The following is a 19,083-nucleotide window of genomic DNA, read 5'->3' as shown; positions in this document are numbered from 1 at the left end:
CCTATAACTTCTTTAATTTATTTATTTTTTTCAAAAAATTGTGCTGATGTAAAGTAGACATGTGGGAAATGTTATTTATTAATTATTTTGTGTCATATGTCTCGTTGGTTTTAGAGCATAAAAATTCAAAGTTTGAAAATTACAAAGTTTTCACGAAATTTCCGTTTTTTTCACAAAGAAACGCAAAAATATCGGCCTAAATTTACCACTAATATGAAGCCCAATATGTCACGAAAAAACAATCTCAGAATCACCGGGATCCGTTGAAGCGTTCCAGAGTTATAACCTCATAAAGTGACACTGGTCAAAATTGCAAAAAGTGGCCTGGTCTTTAGGGTCAAAATAGGCTTGGGGCTAAAGAGGTTAAAAGGAAAAGTTCCAATAATGGACTGTATCAAATCGATAACCATTCAGCTTTTATCAAAGGATCTATTTCAAAGCACTGTGTTTATGCCGAAAATAATTAACAAACATCAGTTGATAAGAAGACACCAGGACAGATGACATCAGATATAAGAAGACACCAGGCCAGATGACATCAGATGATGACTGGATCAGTTTAGCATCTTTTTAGATTTAGCAAAGTATAATTATGTATTTTATATGATTATAAGTCACAGCCTACCATAACATGAATCCACATCATTATATTGCTGAATATACAACATGAATAATGCAAAATTGATTATTATTTTCATCATTATTATTGACGTTAATCCACTATCTCCAATGTAGGAAAGAAGATCTGTTATCTTAATGATGTATTAAGTTATTTGGTGAGTCTCATGTAAATTTTCCCTCCATAGGGGGTATTGTAAAAAGTTCACATTTCTCAAATAATTTATAATATATAATACATCCACATAATAAATCTATAGATGGCAGAACTTATTGATAACGGTACTTATTACTTAGAAATTAATATTTTGAGTCTGCATTGAATATATATATACATATATATACTGACATAGTCTTATCTATCTTTGAAGCTTACATCATGTGTTCATCAGAATCTCCCTATATGGTTTTGAACAGCTGCATATATAACATGACAATTCTAAAGTGGGGGGGGGGGGTCACTTTTCTCCGCATGGTCATAGCAGCAGCATGTCGGATGCGCAGGAAGATCCACGATGGAACACATGGTGGCAGGCCTACACATATCACCATAGCCTAGCCATTCAGGAACCAGGGAAAGATGAATGAAGACTTCTACTGATTTAGTAAAGAAATTGACTATTATTTAACTCCTCATGTAAGCTAACGAATACTATTTTTCATTTCTGTAACTGAACTAATGAACTGTTCTATTTTTGTCAATCATTTTTACTCAATATAAAATACATCTTTTTATTTTTACATTTTTTTAAGTCTATTTCTCATGCATCTTATCACATATTTAAAGAAAAAATATGCAGGGCATTTATTTTTTTACACCGACAGTGCTCATCACGAATGGCAAGTCATCCATATACACACATAGAAGAAATCACAACCTGTCAGCAAAACTGCCAGTCAGTCAAAAAGTCAGTTACAGACATTGCAATGAGTCTTCACTTGTTGCAACATTTTTACAATCACACAAAGTTATAAGGTTATCACACACAGAGAAACCACAAAGTCCCTGGCTCGTACCCAGCAGCTCCGTCCCTTCTGAATGGAAGCCTCAAATGGTGTACGACCGTTCCCTGCCTATAGTGATGTGCATCTAGATCTTATACTCACCTCAGTCTCCACTAAGTTAGTCTATCAAGTTCAAAGAGCGACAGACCTGGTCTATCACATCCTTCAAACACGTGCCAGGGTACAGGTAGGTCTTTACACATTAATGTTAGAGTTTCAGACCCTCAGTTTAAACTGCTATACAGTACACAGCAATCTCGGCGGGTGTACCTAAGTATAGACAAAAACAAACAGGTAACAGTCCCTGGCCGAAGGCGCCTCACGTGGGTCAGCTCGCAGAATCGCAGGGGCCCTAACTTTCTTATGGTTGGACCCCTGTATACTGGGCCCCTTCTCTCAGCCTCCCCCGTAAGAGGCTTATTACACACACTCACAGTCTCATACACCTACAGACAATAGCACATATAAAGCAACACTCATTGGGTACTAGGCAGCAGGATGCCTGGACGACACACCCCAAACCACAAGGACAGCACAGGAGGCAGTCAGTAACACAAAGGGTTACTAACCGCGGTTTGTCTTGCGTCCAGTCTTGTTCCCGTCGGGGAAGGGGGGGGCAATGTTGTGAGGCCGCAATTCTCCACCAAAAACTGTTATGGCAATCAGCCAAGCCACGTGCCCAATGAATGCTTTGTCGGCGGGAGGTAGTCAGCAATAACAGATGACAGTCGTGTGGTTCCTCATCTGAGCAAGTGCCCAGAGGGTCATTTAGGCTACTTTCACACATCCGGTTTGAGCACTGCGGCTCAATCCGGCTGTGAAAACTATGCAACGGATGCGGCGAAAACACCGCATCCTTTGCATAAGTTTTTACATGCGGCCCGTCCGTTTTTTTCCGGTTGCGGCATGCTACTGAGCATGCGCAGTGGAAAAAACAGCATGCGGCGAGCGGATGCGGTTTTTTCCGCATTGCGCCGCATCCGGCCTCCATAGGTATGCATTGAAAAATGCGCCGCAGCGGCTGGATGCGGTGTTTTTTGCCGGAGCAAAAAACGTTGCAGGGAACGTTCGATCCGGCCGCGGCATCGGCTAAATCTGCCGCATGCGGCAAAAACCGGACCGAACGCAAGCCCCTGCGGCACAATACGGCACTAATGTAAGTCTATGCAAAAAAAACCACAACCGGCGTTACAAAAGCCGGTTGCGTTTTTTCTGCAGAACGCCGTATTGTGCCGCAGAGCAAAAATCCGGATGTGTGAAAGTAGCCTTATTGAAAAGCTCTAAAATGTTAGTCATTGTACTCCAACATTCATTGGTCAATCCCAACACTATTACATAATGATTGGTTACACCCTTGTTTATGATTTAAACTGATTGGTTCATGTGAAATCTAATATATAAAGCTGAGTGTATGTGTGTGTGTGTATGTCCGCTAAAGGAATCCGCACCGTCGCATTTACAATCACGAAATTTTGCACAGACGCCTCATGTGACCCAGGGAACGTCATAGACTATGTTTTGACATAAAAATTTAACCCAGTGCTTTACAGTTAGTCTCTAAAATCCTGCCGCCATTAAACTGAATGGAGGTGGGAGCTATAGGTTATTAATAGCAACTGTCAGTGGTTGATATAGGAACAAAATAAACTGTTAGTTGAAGCTTATGAGTGAGGTTATATGATGTCGGTGGAGAGATGGATACAGAGACAGAAAAAGACAGACAGAGACACAGACAGAGACAGATGGGGAAAGAGACAGACAGACAGCCCTGGAAAGAGACAACTGGGTTAAGAGACAGCCCTTGAAAGACATAGCCCTGGAAAGAGACCGCCCTGGAAAGATACAGCTGGGCTAAGAGACAGCCCTGGAAAGAGACAGCCCTGGAAAGAGACAGCCCTGGAAGGAGAGACAGACAGGCAAAGAGACAGCCCTGAAAAGAGACAGCCCTGAAAAGAGACAGCTGGGGAAAGAGACAGGCGGGCAAAGAGACAGCCCTGGAAAAGAGACAGCCCGGGAAAAGAGACAGATGGGGAAAGAGACAGACCTGGAAAGAGACAGACCTGGAAAGATGGGAAAGAGACAGACGGGGAAAAAGACAGACACACACATAGAGACACACAGAGATAGAGACAGACAGACTGATACAAATACAGACAGAGATAGAAATAGACAGACAGAGACATATACACAGACAGACAAGGAAAGAGACAGACAGACAGCGACAGACAGCGACACACAGACAGAGACTGGGAGAGACACAGAGAGACAGTTACTATCCCGGGCAACACCCGGGTACTACAGGTAGTATTGCAGAAATCAGAGACCACCTGAATCAAATGGATGGCAAGATAATATTCTTGGCATGCTGCATGCTCCAAGATGGTCTTTATCTTGTTCTTACATAATCTAGGGACCTTTTTAATATGAATTTATGTAATGTGGAACAGCAGAGCCATGTGCATCAGGGGACACTCTCAGAGATAAGGACTGGTTCATTGTGCAATATACCAGTACCTAATATATCATTTTATATTTAAAGGTACATTACACTGAATATGGCCTTCACACATGTCTAGATGTTATTCTATGTTAGGTGTAGCAAATTCAAACAATAATAATAATAATCTAATCTTTTAAATCAGATTCATTCTTTAACAATGCCCACCACATCGTAATCAGGGCCGGATTATAGGCGGGGCAGACGGGGCTCCCGCCCAGGGTCCCCCACCACAAGAGCTTCTGAGGGGGCCCCCACCACCATCAGTGTGGGCGCCATTTTATTAACGCCGCAGTGTGGTTCAGGACCGCACTGTACCTTTAAAGAATTTCAATCCCGGCCGTCACTTTTCTGCAGACACGCCCACTGCACGCTCTGTGGGCTGCGTCTGCTAGGATGACGTCACCGCGCACCTGTTGCTGCTTGTAAGTTCCTGCCGTAGAGGAGCTTGTGGGAGGACCGGAGGTCTCAGTGGATCCCGGTAAGTATGAGGTCATTAATCATGGTGCCGGGCAGGAGGCTGCAGTGAGGAGGGAGCAGGACGCCGGTGATAACACCAGACCGGATTCCATAGTGTCAGCGGCAGCTCTGCCTGGGATCAGTGTGAGTTATTGCCAGAGTCTGAACTGCAGCAGATCAGGTCGGGCTGTCAGTGCCGGGTCATCGGTTGCAGCCTCATCCCTCCCCTGCAATAACTCACACTGATCTCCAGCACAAACATCACTACACAGAATCCTGCACTGATCACATCTGAGCCTGCAGCACACATTATACTATATGGCCCATATTACATATAGAATATGTGAGGTCCTGTAGGTCCAGGTGTGATCAGTGCAGGGTATTGTATATCTGTGTACATGGTATATCACATCCAGTGTACAGAGCAGTGTGATATACTGTGTACACACATCAGATGGTATATAATAATGTGTATATTCTATAACATCTGGTGTCTGTATCACAGTAAACCCGGTCAAATGCCGAGGGGGCCCACTCGCGGTGGCAGGAGTGGCGTAGCGCTAGTAAGGGGGGCCCGGTGCCCGCGCTGCCTCCCCCCGCCGAGGATCGCGCTTTCAATTGTATCGGCATCGCAGCTGCCGATACAATTGAGAGCAATGATGAGATGGAGCGGCGCGCTCACTCTCATCATTCTCCCCACTGTGTCTGTCGGCATTCTGACAGCTCTGCAGCAGAGAGTGGTGACGTGATCACTGCGCGCCTGCTGAGAGGTCAGAGAAAGCAACAGCAGTGGACGCGCTGAGGAGACAGGAGGAGCGGGGGAACGAGGAGAAGTGAGTATGTACAATCACTGTGGCCAGACGACCATGGGGGTGCATTAAATGATATGGCGGCTGTATACTACATGAGGGTGCCTAATGCTATCTGGTTCTACACTGTGCTATATATGGACTGTATACTACATGAAGGTGCCTAATGCTATCTGGTTCTGCACTGTGCTATATAGGGGCTGTATACTACATGAAGGTGCCTAATGCTAGCTGGTCTGCATTGTGCTATATAGGGGCTGTGAACTACGTGAGTGTCTAATGCTATCTGGTTCTGCACTGTGCTATATACGGGCTGTGAACTACGTGAGTGTCTAATGCTATCTGGTTCTGCACTGTGCTATATACGGGCTGTACACTATATGAGGATGCCTAATGCTATCTGGGTCTGCTTTTTGCTATATACGGGCTGTATACTACGTGAGGATGCCTAATGCTATCTGGCTCTGCACTGTGCTATATAGGGGCTGTGTACTATGTGAAGGTGCTTAATATTATTTGGTCTGCTCTGTGCTATATAGGGGCTGTGTACTATGTGAGGATGCCTAATGCTATCTGGGTCTGCACTGTGCTATATAGGGGCTGTGTACTACATGAGGGTGCCTAATGCTATATGGGTGTGCATTGTACTATATGGGGGGCTGCATAGTGCCATATGGGGGCTGCATAGTGCCATATGGGGGCTGCATAGTGCCATATGGGGGCTGCATAGTGCCATATGGGGGCTGCATAGTGCCATATGGGGGCTGCATAATGCCATATGGGGGCTGCATAGTGCCATATGGGGGCTGCATAGTGCTACATGGGGGGCTGCATAATACTATATGGAGGACTATGGGAGCTTCATAACACTATATGGAGGAATATGGGGGCTGCATAATACTATACCCCCAGAGTTGTATGTCCTCTACACCCCAGAGCTGTATATCCCCAGAGCTGCATGTCATCCCCCCACCTCAGAGCTCTTTGTCCCCCCCACCTCAGAGCCACTGACCCCCTCTAGAGCTGTATGCCCCCCATTGCTATGTACCCCTTTCCTCAGTAATATGGATGTCCCCAGCCTCTCTTGTGATGTATATACAGCAGTGTTAGTGTTCTCTATGTGCGGCCATGTCTGTTAGTGTCAGCAACCAATCAGCGTGGCACAGACACATACCCAGGAGGAGTTGGATGGAGACAAGCGGGGAGGTGAATGAGGCTGTTGCTGGCTTCCCAATATTAAAATTTAGATAAAAATATAAAAATGTGTCTGTGTGTGCATGTGTGATGCGTATCTATGTGTCATCTATGTATGTCGGTGTGTATGACTGTGTCTAGATTTATGTCTGTTTATATGTGTTTTTGTGAATTTGTCTTTAAATATGTATGTGTACGTATGCCTGTATGTGTATGTACAGTATCTGTGCATGTCTATGTGTGGATGGGGCCCACTGAGACTCTTTCGCCCAGGACCTACAAAAACATGGAGCCGGCCCTGCGTGTACCAGTCATGTATTCTCCTGTACACTGTACAGGGGCGTACCTTTGGGGGGCATGCGGCATATCTGCCCCTGCACAGCAATCAGGGGGGCACCATTGGAAAATGTGAGGCAGCAGTATGTTGGGAGAAAATTGTAAGTGGACAGTATTGAGAAAGAAAAGTGTGAGGGGCATAGAATGGAGACTGGGTAGTTGGGGAGGGGGGATAAGCAGTATAGAGAAGGGGCAGCATGGGGGCCAGTGTGAGGGCACAGTATGCTGAGGAGGGGGAATGTGAGACTGAGGTGCAGTATTTATATCTAAATGCTACAGTTCGTGCTCTACTGTTATGGTTAAAATGTTAACGTTATTGGGCCCCCACCAGATTTTCTGCCCAGGGGCCCCCACCAACCTTAATCCGGCCCTGATCGTAATCCATGGTTGACATAAGTGTCTCCAATTCATTCACTTTGTTTGCAAGACTTCTTGCATTTGCCAGTAAACATTTAATACTATTAACACATTCCTTACTCCTTGCCTCCGTACTTTCCTTGCATGTCCCAGCCCCCCTGTTCCTTCATTGACCTCCTACCATCTCACTGTCTCTATCTGCTCTATCTATCCCCTTATTTGCTCCACTACCCTCCCACCCCCCAGATCCTAGTTTAAAAGCTCCTCCATCTGACCATTTTCTCCCCCAGCACAGCTGCACCATCCCCATTGAGGTGCAGCTCGTCCCTACCGTAGAACCTGTTGCCAACTGAGAAGATGGCTTAATTCTTGAAACCCTTCCTTACTGCACCAATTTCTAAGCCATGTATTTATCTCCCTAAGCTCCCGCTATCTTTCTACTGACCCCTGTGGCACTGGTAGTATTTCTGAAAACACCAGAGGTCCTGGACTTCAGCTTCTCTTCTTGTTCCCTGTAATCATTTTTAAGGACATTCTGTGCCGCCCCCGCGTCAGCAGCCGGGCTGCTCAGATCCGGTTCCGCGGTGGCTCGAGAGGGCTACGGAACCGGAGGTCGTGCGGCTCCTCCAATGAAGGGGGGTTATGTACAGGGGATGGATTGGAAAGTTCGTGATGCCACCCATGGTGTGTGGTAAGATGGAGTACCACCGCTGCGAATGGGAGTACCCGGTGGCATTGGTGCAGGCAGCAAGGTGTTTAACCCCTCCACGGGTAGGGGGGATGCCCCGGGACTCGGTGATAGTGGTAGTGAGGTGCCGTTGGGGAGGTAAGGGTCACTTTGTACTCACTCAGTCCAATAACGCTGACACCGACAACTGTAGTAAACCAAAGTTCTGGACACCGCTGCCTCTTGGGGGGAGCACGCCTGGATCCCTTGCCCTTTGGTGTTGCTTGTTAGCCTGTTACCTTAACCTTGGCACCTGTTTCCTCTTGATGGTCCCTCTAGCTTGAAACTATCAGGTCCCGCTCACCAGTATGGCTAACTGGGTGAGCTTGCTCTCAGGGTTCACGCTTGGGATTTTCTGGACCGTATAATGAGAAGTCCTATCCCCCTCGTTGGGCTAGTACCCAGATTTTGGAGCAGGTAGAGAACAGATCTTGAAGGCTCCGTCCTTGTCGGGTAGGTTGTCAGGACGCCTGAAGCTTCTCCCTGACCTAGTATCCACGTACCCCATCATGCCCTGACCCCTGCCCGGTGATGGCACAAGGCCGCCGGCTGTCCTCCTCGACAGTCCGTGCCCCTTGTCACGATCCCCTGCGACCAGGGGTCCAGCCCAATATCTGCCACATAGTAGTTCTAAGGAGCCCTGCTCCTGACCTCCTCTCTCTTTCCCCTCTAACACTACACTGCTCCTCTTTTACACTCCTGACCCTCCCTTAAAGAACCCCCAGCCGACCCTATTCCACTCAGGCTGTCCACTAGTATGTCTGGTGGGTGTGGTGCAGAGTGTTCCCAGGATTTTAATCAGCTTGATCTTGGCAACAGCAAAGGTTAGGGACCCGTAACCAAGGAGGAGATGGGTACTGTACAGAAGGGCAGATTGCACAATACCCTGTGACGTCCTGATAGGCCAGGGCGTCACACTTCCACCTTCCTCTAACGTTGTCATTAGTACCAATGTGCACCATGACCGCTGGGTTTTCCCCAGCCCCACCCAGCAATCTGTCGATCCGGTCCGCAATATACTGAACCCGAGCACCAGGCAGACAACACACTGTTCAGCATTCATGTTCTCGGCGACAGATGACCCTGTTTGTCCGCCTAATGATAGAGTTCCCTACCACCACCATCTGTCTGGCCTTTGTGCACTCCTATTTCCCTCCTTCCTACAGTACTTGTTTTCCTGGTTGCTAGGAGCAACGTCCTGCTGTAGTGATCCTAGTCCTGGCCCTGCATTCCCAACATCAGCCACATAGGCATATTTACTATGTTGTGCCAGATCAGGACTGGGCTCCCTGACACTTTTCCCCCTACCTCTTCTTCTGTTACCCAGCTACCTACCTCTGGGTCCTGACCTTCCCCACCTCCACCCTCCTCCATAGCACTGGCCCCAGCCAGAGCCGCTCAGTGAGCTCTAAACTCCTCTCCAGGTTTGCAATGCTCCTGAGTGTTGTGAGCTCATATCTAGATCAGTTACCTGGGCTTCCAAATATGTAACACGCTGGCATCGAGAGCAGACATATTCACCCTCCAACGGCTGCTCAAGGCAGGCATACATCTGACAAGACACACACCTGGTAGCATTGTCCATGGAGCCGCTATTAAATGGGGATGAACAGTACAGATAAAAGCAAAAAACTATGGAAAACTTGTAAGGAAAACTCCAAACTATTCTCTTGTGTCACACTATGATATTGTGCTTATACTATGCACTTCCCTCCCCCTCAGACTTTACTGCCCCTCACAAGCTCAGTGACCCTCGCTTACTGTGGCCGTGGTAAATAGTTCTGGAACAATCTAGAAACAGCTGTGGCCACTGCCCCCTCAGACTTCACTGCTCATCCCTGGATTTCCAGGATATCTGCTCCATGTCCGTCCACGGCTCCCAGGATGTGTCCTGTCTACATACAGCCTCCATTACCTCACTGTGACCCCCTGACATAACCTCCCCTCATCCAGCACCATGACACCCAGCACAGCAGAGCCCTGCATACACTGAGGAGCTGATCATGTGACCCCTGACTCCTCCCCTCCATGTGACATCATCACAGGTCCTGTAAGCACAGAGCAGCCATATATCTAGTGTGCGGCTCTGCAGGTGGAGGTAGGTGCAGGGTCTCTAGTATTTTGTTCTTCATTTTCTGTCGTCGTCTTTTCTTTGTTTTTATGACGACGCTGAAGTCGGTTTCTTATTTTTTCTGTTTTTTTGGGGTCTTTTTGACAGGTCTTTATCTACAAAAATAAAACAATACCTTACACTGCAGTGCGGAGCCCAGATGTGAATACAGTGAAAAGCAGCCACAAAAATGATAAAACTGGCACAAAAATCGGTATAAAAGTGGCTCCGAAGGGCGTTATTGAAAGGGTTAACGGACTCCGCACTGCATTGTTTTCTATTATTGTTATTTTTTGTGTTTGCTGTTTAACATGTAAAAAAACAGAAAAAAACAAACAAATAAGAAACCAACTTCAGCATCGAGTTTTTATTGTCGAGTGATATTGGTGGGAAAATAAGGAGTTAAGAATTTGTATTTTCATCTTAATTCCCTGGTAACTGGGGCTGACATAATGACTCCGCAGTGACCATATCCTCTGTGTATGGGGGAGGAGGCACCGTCAGCTCTTCTTTCAAAAATAAGACCTACCCGGAAAATAAGCCCTTGTAGGATTTTTGGGCCTTTTTTTGAGTATACTTGAAATATAAGCCCTACTCCAAAAAATTAAACAATACAGCAGGACTCGTCATCAAAGAAAGCAGGCACCCCAAAAGAAAGCAGATAGCTTCAAAAGAAAGCAAACCTCCCCCAAACCAGACCCCAAACAATTACAGTTGGCAAGTACCAATGGTGGATGGGCTCTCACATAGAGATATGTGTCTGTGTCAGGTCCCTCACCGTTCCAGCTGCATTGCACTGCAGAGCTGTGTATACAGTGACAGAGAAGGCAGAGGCAGTAATAAACCGTCTGTGCCTTATGTAGAGACGGACGGATTTCCTCTCCGTTGCTACTTGTTTGCGTGTAGCTGTCCTACTATGTAATGACATTGTAGAACATCACTGCAGAGTAGGAGTCAGATGGCCCGGACGTGTAAAGTCTACGAGCTCCAAAACCAGGAAAGAATATCTAAACTTTGTTATTTACATAATTTTTCTAGTTTAGGAGTAAAATATAATGTGGACACATTTTGTAATTGGGTTAATGTTCAATATTTTGCTGCCTTCATACAAGGAATGGGTGGTAAATTGTGCGCGTCAGCGAGTGCACAGATCTGTACACCATCTATGGAGCTCTGTGACCCTTGTATAAGAGGGACCCCGCTACGGTCACACTTGTCTCCGTGATCTGATTTCCGTACAAGCGCTCTCACTGTGCCGTATCACTAGAGTCTTGAGATGAGGACCCCGATGCAGAGGCCAGGTCAGTAGTCCACGCGGGCTGTACAGAAGCCATGTGAACATTTTCTTTTATTCTTACAATAAACAACAGAAAGAAATCGCACAGGCCCCATATGAATCAATGCTGGGCCCCTCTGCTTCTATTAGAAACAAGAATACCTTGAATCCTAATTCCATTGCCCTGTTCTTAACTGAAAAACTTGGAAATGTTTTGTTTTTGCTCTTATGTATTTTCCTACTCTTATTCCGAGAGCAATTGTTCTTTTATTTTTCCACCCACATTGCCGTATGAAGGATTGGGATTTTTTTAAACATGACTCATAGTTTTTCATTTTACCATAAAAATGTACTGGAGATTAAGTAAACAAAAATGTTTAAAAGAACTGAGAGTCCTCAGTGGTTGATACCTTTTAATGGATAACTGAAAAGATGATAATAATAGCAGCTTTTGAGACTACTCAGGTCTCTTCATCAGGCTCATTATAACACAAAATCTGAAGAGTCACATATTTATACACAACAGGACATACAATAGTGCAGTAAATAAGACACGTTATGTGAAGCAGAACTATCAGTATGGCAAGGGGACAATCAGCTGTGGCAACAAATTGCCCGTGCCGCACAAACGATGGGGGCGGGTGCGATCGCAAATGCAATCGCACGAGAAATTGTAAGGTGTAAAGCAGCCTTTACACCTCCAGATTTGGATTGTAGGTGATCACAAGAGGTACCCAGTTGTTTTTCTTCTTTAGTTTTATAATGTAGGAGATAGTTTCTTGATATTGGTGGCTCTTGTAATCTGTTTGTTTTTTTGTTTTGTAACCCAGACCACAGCATAATGGACAAGAAATTACTGGTATTGAAAGGAAACTTCAAAATCCAGAGAGACAGGAGAATCTGGGACACAAACTTATGATGACCGGTGACACATTCAGAGCAGGAATGAAAGTGTCACATGGATTTATGTCTTTTTACATCAATTAAGAAATGTGCTCCTCAGAGCATCTGGGGGCATCACAACTCTGGACCAGACCTCAATCAGAGGACAATAAAACTTTCACACTCCTTATCTATGAACTGCTGCAATATTTACTGACACAACTGATTGTCCCCTTCCCATATTGATAGTTCTGCTTCACATAACTTGTCTTTTTTACTGCACTATTCTATGTCCTGTTGTGTATAAATATGTGACTCTTCAGATTTTATGTTATACTGAGCCTGATGAAGAGACCTGAGTAGTCTCAAAAGCTGCTATTATTACCATCTTTTCAGTTAGCCATTAAAAGGCATCAACCACTGAGGACTCTCAGTTCTTTTAAACTTTATCTCTACTGGTTAACACGGTACAAAGATAGATTTTACCTGGAAATTAAGTAAAAAGTCAAAGTACGGTGAAATGGTTAAAAAAAAAGTAATTCCACCATTATTCTTTTAGTGTTGTTTTTACTACATTCCTTGATTGGCTGAAAGTGAGCGGTCAGTGTGATTCTCCAGGTCAGTGTGATTACAGCAATATCAGACTTGCACATTTATTATTATTAAGTGATGATTAGAGATGAGCTCAGGTACTGCTGGTCCAGTTGAACTTTTTTAAAGATCGGTTTTGGACCTGGACATGACCTGAACTTTATTTGAAGTCACTGATTGGCAGTTCGGGTCTCCGCCCACAAGTAGTCATAAACACATCACTTCCAGGGGAGGGCGGGTTTTTTTGTTTGTGCACACTACATCCAATCACGCTGTTGTTATCCCCAGTGTGAACCAATCAAACCCTGCAAGGGTCTCACACCGGGCTGAGCACCGAGCGTACTTGAGCACAGCGATACTCGCGAGAGTGGTTTGCATACGTAAAACCCCCGAACTCGAACTTAGTTTTCTTGGAAAAGTCATGAGTTCGTACCAAAAACCAAAATTCAGTTTCGCTCATCTCTAGTGGTGAATAAAAGTCAGGTTTGTAAAAAAAAAAAATGTTTTTCCATTTTCTGACACCGGTAACATTATTATTTTTGCATCAATGGAGTTGAGCGAGGACTTGTTACTTTTTTGTTGATGAGCCGACATTGATACCATTCTAGGTGCAAAATGGATAATTGATCACTTTTCATTGTATTAATATGGCTATAAAATAATATCTCACCTCCCTTATCTCCATTAATTTTACATATCGGCTCATCTTCCCATTCAGGTCTTTATAATATCGGATCCTCTCAGTGGAGATCTTCTATATAAGAGAATTCTCCTGATTGCCGCGTGAAGGATGGATATGGACAGGGACAAGATGGCGGAGAGGATATTACACCTCACCCTAGAGATCCTCTTCCGGCTTACTGGAGAGGTGAGAGATTCTGATGACGTCACATTACATCATTCTTATCTATGGGAATAACAGATGGACAGAACTGGAGAGGTGAGGACTCTGGAAATGTCTGGAGTGAGATTTATTACTGTGTCTCTCCATAACCAGGATTACACAGTAGTGAAGAAGACCTCTAGTGAGCGCTGTCAGGCCCCTGTGTCTGAGGGATGGGGAAGACCCCTGAGCCCAATCACGGGGCCTCCACCTCACCCCCCCGATACATGAGGACATCAATGACCAGAAGATCCTAGAACTCACCTACAAGATGATTGAGCTGCTGACTGGAGAGGTGACACTGCTGGGAATGCTGGGACATTATACAGTAACGCTATGAAGGGATCGGGGGTGACGGTATCATTGTATGTGTCAGGTTCCTATAAGGTGTCAGGACGTCACCGTCTATTTCTCCATGGAGGAGTGGGAGTATTTAGAAGGACACAAAGATCTGTACAAGGACGTCATGATGGAGGTTCCCCAGCCCCTCACATCACCAGGTAATAGACAGGACTAAATACACACGGCCTATAATTATCTGTATGTAAGGAATGAATTCAGCCCCTGTATGTGTCTCCTCCAGCTCTATCCAGTAAGAGGACAACACCAGAGAGATGTCCCCGTCCTCTTCTCCCACAGGACTGTAAACAAGAAGACCCCGATGTTCCTCAGGATGTGTTTCCTCCAGTTCTATCCTGTAAGAGATATCTACTCATGTACTTTCTGCACTAATTTTGTGTTTACATTTTAGGCTTTCTGCTCTGTTTTTTTCACCTGTGTTTTATTTGCTTCTGCTTCTTCTGCTGTTTGTTTCTAGTCCCATCTGTATGTCGTTATGAAGACAACTTAAAGACCTGCAGAGGGTTCATGAATACCCTGTTTCCCTGAAAAGACAACCTACACTGAAAATAAGCGCTAGCACGATTTTCTGGGATTTTTGGAGAATGCTTGAAATATAAGCCCTACTCCAAGAATAAGCCCTAGTTGCAGTCAGGACTAGTGTTGGGAGCAGTCAAACTGCAAAAATTTCTCAGGAACCTCATTTTCTTAGGGACCCCATCAGTTGTATTCTAAGGTTGATTGTTTAAGGACCTTTGATACGGTAATAATAATAATAAAAAAAGTTTATTTATATAGCACCAACATATTCCGCAGCACTTTACAATCAGGTGGGGGGTTGTACAGACAAAAACAAAACGCAATTGTACATAATTCAACAGCTACAATAGGAATGAGGGCCCTGCTCGAAAGCTTACAATCTATGGGGAAGAAGAGGGACACAAAAGGTCAAGCACACTTGTAGATCTGGCCGGCCATCATTATGCTAGTTTATTGGTTACATATAAAGATGAATGATCTGGTCTTTAGACAGTAACCTTTTGGGTGCACTTACGTGCTATTGGTTGTATGTAGGATGTGAGGACAGAAATAGGAGAGAGAAGGTTCCGAGTAGCATTTAGAAGGTGGGACAGGGGAGAGTTAGATTAGTAAGTTATTATGATAAGCTTGTCTGAAGAGATGTGTTTTTAATGCATGCTTAAAAACTTGGGGGCTGGATATTAGTCGCATTCTTTGGGGTAGTGCATTCCAGAAAACTGTCGCGGCACGAGAAAAGTCTTGGAGACGGAGGTGTGAGGTTCGTATTATGGAGGATGTTAGTCTAAGATCATTTGCGGAACGAAGGGGGCGGGTAGAATGATAGGCAGAGATTTGGGATGAGATATATGGTGGTGCAGAGCTGTGGAGAGCTTTGTGGGTGAGGGATATGCGTTTGTATTGTATTCTGTAGCTGATAGGTAACCAGTGTAGTGACTGGCACAAGGTGGAGGCCTCGGTGAAGCAGCTGGACAGGAATATGATCCTGGCTGCTGCATTCAAGATGGATTGGAGAGGGGAGAGTTTGGTCCGAGGGAGACCAATCAATGAAGAGTTGCAGTAATCCAGGTGGGAATGAATAAGAGCGACAGTAAGAGGTTTTGCAGTTTCTAAAGTAAGAAATGGTCGGATTCTGGAGATGTTTTTGAGATGCAGGTGACATGTGCGAGTGAGTGATTGTATATGGGGAATGAAGGAGAGTTCTGAGTCAAATATGACCCCAAGACAGCGAGCATGCTGCTTGGGAATAATGATTAAATCATCAAAGGTAATTGAGATGTCGGGTGTAGGTTGGTTGGTAGAGGGAGGAAACACAAGAAACTCCATTTTGGAGAGATCCAGTTTCAGTTAGAAGGAGGACATGCTTTGAGAGACAGCAGACAGACAATCTCTGGTATTTTGTAACAAAGCAGGGGTGATGATTGGAGATGATGTATATAATTGGGTGTCATCAGCATAGAAATGGTATTGGAAACTGAATCTGCTGATGGTTTGTCCAATAGGAGCAGTGAATAGAGAGAAAAGGAGAGGGCCCAAGACTGAGCCTTGAGGAACCCTGAAGGTGAGGGGGAGAGGAGTGGAGTAAGAGCCAGCAAAGGAAACTGTGAAAGAGCGGTCGGAGAGATAGGAGAAGAACCAGATGAGAGCGGTGTCTTTGAGGCCAATAGAGCGGAGCATGGTGAGGAGAAGTTGGTGATCCACAGTGTCAAAAGCAGCTGAGAGATCCAGGAGAAACAAAAGAAAATAGTGGCCTTTAGATTTTGCTGTTAATAGATCATTTGAGACTTTGGTGAGGGCCGTTTCGGTGGAGTGTAAAGAGCGGGAACCAGATTGAGAGGGATCAAGAAGTGAGTTTTCAGATAAATAGCGGATTGGCCGATAGTGGACCAAGCATTCTAGGAGCTTAGAGATAAAGGGAAGATTAAAGACTGGTCTGTAGTTAGCAGCACAGTTCTGATTGAGGGAAGGTTTTTTAAGTAGAAGGGTTATGATGGCATGTTTAAATGATGAAGGAAAGATACCTGATGAAAGAGAGAGGTTAAACATTTTAGTTAGATAGGTAGTGACAGCTGGGGAGAGAGCCTGAAGGAGATGTGAGGGAAGAGGGTCACTAGTGCATGTTGTTGGGCGGGAAGAGGCAAGGAGATGCGTCACTTCTTCTGTGACAGGCTCGAGTATTCATAGTGAGATTGAGGTTCGGGAGAGGAGGGGATCCAGGCTCTGAGGGGATTTTTGAAAGATTTCTTTGCGGATGTTGTTGATCTTTTGTAAGAAGAAGTGGCCAGATCATCAGAGCTTAGGTTGGTGACCGGGGTCTGTGCTTTAGGGCTCAGGAGGGAGTGGAAGGTTTCAAAGAGTCGTTTAGGATTGTTGGCTAGTGAAGTGATGAGAGTGGTAAAGTATACTTGTTTAGCCAGATGGAGAGCAGAGTTATAGGTTTTGAGCATGAACTTATAGTGGATGAAGTCTTCAGCTGAAAAGGATTTTCTCCACAAACGCTCTGCACACCTTGGACAGTGCTGTAGGAAACGTGTTTGAAGCGTGTGCCAGGGCTGCTGCTGCCTGTGTGTTTTTTTTTTTTGCATGTAGCTGGTGCAGCTTCATCCAGGGCACTCTGCAATGTCTTATTATAATGTGATACTGCAGAGTTTGCACAGGAGAGGGAGGAGATGGGAGCCAAGGATGACTGCAAATTGTTCATTAGCAGCTGGGTATTGATGGCGCTTATATTTCTGTATGGGTGATAAGTGGGGGCATCCCGGGTTTGAAGACAGTTTGTGATGGAAAAGTAGAGAAGGTTGTGGTCAGAGAGTGGAAGAGGGAAATTGGTGAAGTCATGAAGAGTGCAGAGGTGGGAGAAGACCAGGTCGTGCGTATTCCCATCCTCATGTGTAGGAGACTTAGTGAGCTGTGAGAGGCCGAATGATGAAGTTAGAGAAAGAAAATGGGTGGCAGACAGGGAGAGTGGGTTGTCAATAGGGATGTTGAAATCCCCCATGATGAGTGGGAAGGGCACAGGATAAAAAGTGTGGAAGCCAAGTGGCAAAATGATCGAGGAACTGATGGGAGGAGCCTGGAGGGCGATACACAACTGCCACTCGCAGGGAGAATGGTTTGAAGAGTCTAATGGTGTGGACTTCAAAAGAAGGAAACATGAGTGAGGGTACTGAGGGGATGACCTGGAAGGCACACTGGGATGAGAGGAGCAGACCAACACCTCCTCCTGATCTGTTCTCAGGTCTTGGAGTATGTGAGAATTGAAGCCCACCATGTGAGAGAGCAGCAGCAGCGGTGGTGTCAGAGTGGTGGATCCAGGTTTCCGTTAGAGCAAGAAGGTTCAGGGCGTTGGAGAGGAAGAAGTCATGAATGTAGAGGAGTTTGTTGCACACTGACCTTGAATTCCAGAGTGCGCAATTAAAAGGGGCAGGAGAAGGTGAGCACTGGATCTTGATAAGATGAGCAGGGTTTCTATGTGTTGCAGGATGAGAGTTATATGTACTAAAGGATGGTGGCCCGGGGTTAGGGGAGATGTCACCAGCAGCTAGGAGGAGGAGGAAAAAGAGAAAGAGCAGGTGGTTCAGTGTTTTGTGTGAGCGTTTTGTGCGCTGTGTGGGGGTAGTGGATGGTTTTGAAGGGTTGAAAAATGTTAGTAAGGCCTCAGTGTTGTACATGGGAGAGGGAAGGAGAGAGGGGCTGATATAGAGAGAAGGCACAGAATGTATAGGAGGGGGGTATAGGTGAGGGAGTGCAGAAACCAAGACATATAAGAAACTAAGCGATAGGACAAACAAATAGTGTAATAGAGCAGAACCAGTATCATGCTTGTGAGATTGTCTGGCCCAGCGTCCCTGTATCCTGCCCTGTCAATATGCCATGATTGGCTGGAAAGAGACTCCAAATGTATTGGTCTTAGGAATATACTGCACACGTAATCCCTAGGCCAGACTGAGATACATTTGAAGGATCTGCTGCGATGTATGACACAATTGTATATGTTTATTAATTATGCAATTACAGAGACACCATATCAGGGATTACTATACAAGATACCAGACACCAAGACAGGGCAGAAAAAGATCAGAAAAGAAAGTGGGAGTCAATGTGAACCATTTGCTAGACTAGTGTCTAGCATAGCTGAAAATCAGGAACTATTCACACTTGGCATATGAGACGCATAAAGAATGGTTGGTAATTACCTTCTGGTTCTTTCTGGGAAATTTCTGGTATATTTCTGAGCAGTTATGATGCACTTATCAGATGCACACAGAGACCAAGTGGTCTACTTTTATACAAGTCTCATTGCACAAGTTGAACAGCAGGTGATCCAGAGAGGAGGAAGTAGATCAAACAATTAGGCTGCTTTCACACTACGTTTTTTTAACATGCGTCCTGAACGTTTTTTTAACGCAAAAACGGATCCAGTGCAAATGCGTTTTCATTTCAATGCATTTGCAATGGACTCG

General features: G+C 45.3%; 1 protein-coding gene across 1 annotated transcript in view; it reads left to right on the top strand.

The window, feature by feature from the left end:
• LOC142260719 (uncharacterized) overlaps window positions 1–19,083 on the top strand; it is an 81,499-nt gene that overhangs the window by 51,131 nt on the left and 11,285 nt on the right. The window contains exons 4-6 of the mRNA XM_075332061.1: window positions 13,947–14,039; window positions 14,121–14,244; window positions 14,328–14,441. Of these exons, the coding sequence (XP_075188176.1) occupies window positions 13,947–14,039; window positions 14,121–14,244; window positions 14,328–14,441 (331 nt within the window). The remainder of the gene's footprint in view (window positions 1–13,946; window positions 14,040–14,120; window positions 14,245–14,327; window positions 14,442–19,083) is intronic.

This window comes from Anomaloglossus baeobatrachus, unplaced genomic scaffold, assembly GCF_048569485.1.
Source record: "Anomaloglossus baeobatrachus isolate aAnoBae1 unplaced genomic scaffold, aAnoBae1.hap1 Scaffold_170, whole genome shotgun sequence".
Classification (NCBI taxonomy): domain Eukaryota; kingdom Metazoa; phylum Chordata; class Amphibia; order Anura; family Aromobatidae; genus Anomaloglossus; species Anomaloglossus baeobatrachus.
Note: the sequence above shows the minus strand (reverse complement) of the source record. Positions and strands in the feature narration are given on the sequence as shown.